Source organism: Lynx rufus, unplaced genomic scaffold (assembly GCF_022079265.1).
Source record: "Lynx rufus isolate CCGP_SWC_20201006 ecotype Redwood Valley unplaced genomic scaffold, mLynRuf1.p SCAF_20, whole genome shotgun sequence".
Lineage (NCBI taxonomy): Eukaryota > Metazoa > Chordata > Mammalia > Carnivora > Felidae > Lynx > Lynx rufus.
In genome coordinates this window covers 21,647,821-21,652,948 of record NW_025814835.1, presented here as the reverse complement: position 1 = coordinate 21,652,948, position 5,128 = coordinate 21,647,821, and the positions used below count along the sequence as shown (strand labels likewise).

Below are 5,128 nucleotides of genomic sequence, written 5' to 3'. Positions count from 1 at the left end.
AATGTGGCCTCATTCATTAATTTTGAAATTATGTTATATCAGCTCTTGCCATCTCAATGTTAAAGTCCTCAAATATACATGAAAAAGTTATTATCTTATTCTTCTGCAGTTTTTAAAAATTAATAATGGTGAAAGCTCGATTTTCAGCTGGCCACATCATAGGACTGGAGTCAGTGAATTGCACAGATTTTAAAAAGTTCAGACATCATTAGTAATTTTAGCGCCCTTTGAACTTATAACCAACTCTCATATTCTGTCAATATCATCATATTAAAACTCTTTGCCTTACAAAGCTAATTTTACAAACCAATTTCTCATTGCTAGTCTTATTCCACGTTGGGCAACTATCTTCATGGTAAGCATTGAGATAGAGTCTCTTCTAACTGAATTCTCATTGAGAATTGAATTTTGCCTAAAACATCAGTTTCAATCCCTGGAATGCTGAGGTGAGCTTCTGTATTGTGTGTTTGGAGTTTAGTTTTTATACCATCTTTCTGATTTTAATTGTGATGAGGATCATTGCTTTCAGTCATTTTCTGTTAGACAGTTGAGGAATAACTCGTTTTTGTTTTTGTTTTTTTTTTCATGAACAGCTGGGTTTATTTCAACAGTAAGTTTGAAACTCTCGCCTTAGGCAAGAGTACTACAGTAATTCTATCAGGAAGAGACAATTTCCTACACTGTCAAATATATAAAAGTTTCTCTTGCACTTTCCTCAACACTGATCAACAAGCAGATCCCGTCCACATTTGCTTTGATCGATCTACTGAGTTAACCCGAGCTTCTTCTTCAGAGACTCTGGCATCTCAGGTGGAGGAGGGCGAGGGAGCCTGAAGTAGACCTTCACAGAGTCCTAGATGAACCACTGTAGCGCAGTCAGAGTGCCAATCATGATGATACGGGCAAAGAGTCCCTTCCATACACCTTTAAATCCAAGTCTCTGGAGGACTTGAGAAGCACTGCTACCTTTCTCTTTATTCAACACAGATACCACAGAATCAGCAGGGTGAGAAACAATTGCACAGAAGACTCCAGCTATGTAACCTGCCACAAATGTTACAACCAGTTGCTCTGGCTTTGAACATTCACTTCGGGGCTTGGGAACCACAAACTTGTACAATGCTTCAACAGTACGTTCAAAGCACGCAAATTTCATCATGGTGTATGGTATCTGTCTCATCCAGAGAGGAGCAACTCCCTTGTAGAATGCTTTTAAACCTTCTTCTTTATACATTTTGGGAGCTGCATCCCTCAAAGTGTTGGCATAACCTGGTTGGGTTTGAATTCGAACGTTAGCAGCTTCCATAGGAGCCAGGGCAATGTCAGCAAAGAATTCAGCGCTGGCAGAGGCAGCCAAATACAGTGATGTGCGCCAGAGATAGGCATTCTCCTCTCCAAGCATGTTGCTATACAAGACTTTGAAAACTTCATAAAAGCCAAACTTGCAGAGCCCCTGCATAGAGTAGCCAATGAAAGTCGGAGCCCATCCTTTAGCCAAACCACGAACACCATCCTCTTTCAGCGTAACTGAGAATCCATTAAATATTCCCTTGTACTTTTGGGGGTCCACCCGCATACGGCATTTCACTAAATCCAGAGGAACGACAGCAGTGTGTGTCAGACCACAACTTAAGACCCCACCAAAGCCACACGGTGCATAAAACTTCATGGAGCCATATTCGCAACTGTACTCTTCCACAGCGGCTGCTGCCAGATTGCGGGAGCGGCGGGGCGGACCCGGAGGCCCCGCGGGGCCGCTGCGGGGGCCCGCGAGGCCGTCGTGTACCAGCTGCAGGTGGGGCGCGTTGAAGGGGTTTGCCCGCGCCAGATGCGCCACAGACGAGAACATCTTCTTCCTAAGATGGCGAACACACAACCGCTCCTTCGGAAAGGCTGCGGCTCACAGAGGCCGAACGTCCTCCTGGCCCTTAGATCTCGAGGAATAACTGGTTTATATCTGAAAGGCACTTTGGATTGTCTATATACCTATTGACTTGCAGGGAGATGTCAAGAAAACAGCTTTGTTGTGTACATGGGTGAGTTCTCAAGGAGTTTACAGCAGTCACCTTATGAGTGAGCTAATGCTCACACTGCCATGTCATCAGGGCTGTAATAAAGGCGGTCTTTGTAATATGTATTTTCTTCCCCTGGTAGTTAGGAGAATATCTTATTATTTTGTTTCCAGCACAGCTCCTTGCACATGTTAAGCACTTGAGAAGAAGGAAGAAAGGAAGCAAGGGAGAGAGAGAGGAAAGAGGGGAAAGAGGAAGGAAGGAAGGAAGGGAGGGAAGAGATAGTATGCGAAAGTGCTTTGAAAACTATAAATAATGGGGCGCCTGGGTGGCGCAGTCGGTTAAGCGTCCCGACATCAGCCAGGTCACGATCTCGCGGTCCGTGAGTTCGAGCCCCGCGTCGGGCTCTGGGCTGATGGCTCAGAGCCTGGAGCCTGTTTCCCATTCTGTGTCTCCCTCTCCCTCTGGCCCTCCCCCGTTCATGCTCTGTCTCTCTCTCTGTCCCAAAAATAAATAAACGTTGAAAAAAAAAATTTAAAAAAAAAAAAAGAAAACTATAAATGCTGTACATGTATAAAAACCCAATATTATTATTGTTTTCACTAACACTGGAAAGTGGCTGATCTAACAACATGGTTATCTGTACTTAATGGCATGTCTTCCTTATATCTCTTATTCTCTCAGTAGGACTGAATTAACTTTCCTCTGTTAAAGCCTGACAATTCCCAAACCCAAATAAATCCATCTTCTTAAGTAAAAGGAACAATTGTTGCTTACCTAAGTCTAGTTGACAGGGGAATAAAGAGTTTCTCCATTCTAACAACAAAAAAGTAGTCTCTGTTTTCTTTGAAATTTCACACCTCACTCAGACTAGCAGATTCCCCCACATAAACGTTGAACAGGCCAATGGGCCATGGAGACAAATGGCACAAAGAAAAAAACTACTCAAAATACATACCACAGCATTCTTTGTCTTCATATAGCTTGATACTGCTCTTGTGATCCTCTCACAATGCCTTTCCTGAATTTAGAAAGTATCTTAAAATTACATTTTAAAATCCAGACTGCTCTGTGAAAATCTGTCAAGATGTGTTGGGTTTTTTCTAGTTATGATTGTCCAGTTGTATGAAAAACAACAAAACAATAACACTGCTGACATGTACAAAGAAGTTCAATACAAGAACTTGCAAGAGATGCATATAACCTGATAAAGTGTGTGTGTGTGTGTGTGTGTGTGTGTGTGTGTGTGTGTGTGTGTCAGAGAGAGGGAAGAAAGGAGAGAAATATTCCTTATTTGCTATACCATATTAGAATTGTCAGACTTAATTTTAGTTTTTATATTTTGAGAGGAACAAAAAAACTTGAATATTTACAGAGAAGAATGTGACAAACCTAAGAAAGCTGTTATGTGAGGACATCTGAGTGAAGTAGGTTTATTGAACCTGGAGCCTAGAGAACACTAGAGGAAGAGGCATGTCTATTTTCTTTTTTTTTTTTTTAATTTTTTTTAACGTCTATTTATTTTTGAGACAGGGAGAGACAGCATGAACGGGGGAGGGTCAGAGAGAGGGAGACACAGAATCTGAAACAGGCTCTAGGATCTGAGCTGTCAGCACAGAGTCCGACACGGGGCTCGAACTCACGGACCACGAGATCATGACCTGAGCCGAAGTCGGATGCTTAACCGACTGATCCATCCAGGCGCCCCATATTTTCTTTAAATATTTTAAGATGTCTCCTACGACAAATCTAGGACCAATGTATTCAACATAAAAACCTAAATATCACATAGGATATTCAGTTCCCAATCACTTGAAGAAGAAATTCAAGAGTTTAGTTTGGGAAATGTAAACTGGGGGGGGGGGGGGGGGGAAGGAGGGGAGGGGGGACGGGCTAAATGGATGATGGACATTAAGGAGGGCACTTGTTGGGATGAGCCCTGGGTGTTATTTGTAAGTGATGAATCACTTAATTCTACTCCTGAAATCAATACTACACTCAGTGTATGTTAACTAACTTGAATTTAAATAAGTTTTTAAAAAATAGTTCCGGTTCTGAAAAGAAGGCAAAGCTTGAGGCATTATTTTGGATGATATTTGAAATCTTAGGTTTGGATTAATTCTTCTAGGAAATAAGTTTAGTTAAGAGAAGTGCTCCAAGGACTAAGCCCTCACCTTATTTTAACATTTTGATGTCCAGAAAATAAGGATCAAGAAAAAGCGACAGAGAAGTATCTTACTTTGAGTTTCCCCAAAAGTAGACCCTGAAGAAGGTATTTGAATATAATAGTTTATTTGGAAGGTGACCCCGGGAAACATGATAGTGGAATCAGAACATAAGACAGAGGAGAGGCAGTCAGGAAAGCGTGCATTATCAAGCAAGTTTGTCATCATGCACAACTGGAGCTTAATTCCCTTGGAGAACTCTGTAGACCAATGGAGAATGCATGCCTCAAAGTATCCTTCCAAAAACAAAGGAAACTAGGATATGTAGATACCAGCTGCCATCTGTCTTAAGTGGGAGCGGCTCCCAGGAGGCGTTTTCTGTGATACTTGGAGCCTCCCATGATTGTGGTCTGAGTGGGTTCCCGTAGCCAGAGAAAGCTCCCATGTTGACAGTTGAAGGTTTGCTGGGGCACATGACCTGATGCAGTGTGCGTAGGCCGTAAGGGAAAGGGAGCAGCCTCTATCACAGGACAGACTGGTCAGAAAGAGGGGAGAAAATGAAGAGAGGGTGATTTCCTGGAAGCCAAGTGAGCTAGGAGTTAATAATGCAAACTGGATCCCTACATTATGTTTGATATGAGGAGCATGCCCTCTAATTGTCCTTTCAACAACAATATTCTATTATATTAACCAGTAGAAAAATAAAAAGTCATTGGCATTGAGTCCCCAAAGTAACATTCTCCTTCTTCCACCTTAAAATGAGTTCTGTACAATAGGAGATAAGTGGCTTATAAAGACACATTGAACAATATGCTAATTAAAGGAATGGTGCCAACTGCATGAACATTTACAACTTTCCTGGCAGAAAGAAAACTTCTAGAGGGCATCACAGAGGGTTATTGTTTGTGCAAAAGATATTACCTGGGTGCTCATCAATAATGTTTACCACTG

The 5,128-nt window shown here is 42.0% G+C and overlaps 1 protein-coding gene across 1 annotated transcript; it reads right to left on the bottom strand.

Moving 5' to 3' along the window:
• Positions 1-574: 574 nt before the first annotated feature.
• Positions 575-1,896, bottom strand: LOC124517044 (phosphate carrier protein, mitochondrial-like). The gene has a single exon (XM_047086229.1). The coding sequence runs from the start codon at positions 1,847-1,849 to the stop codon at positions 854-856; it is 996 nt and encodes a 331-aa protein (XP_046942185.1). The 5' UTR covers positions 1,850-1,896; the 3' UTR covers positions 575-853.
• Positions 1,897-5,128: the final 3,232 nt, after the last annotated feature.

What these genes read in the sequence shown, in the direction of transcription:
- LOC124517044 (XM_047086229.1), bottom strand. Translation starts at nt 1,849, where the DNA reads ATGTTCTCGTCTGTGGCGCATCTGGCGCGGGCAAACCCCTTCAACGCG.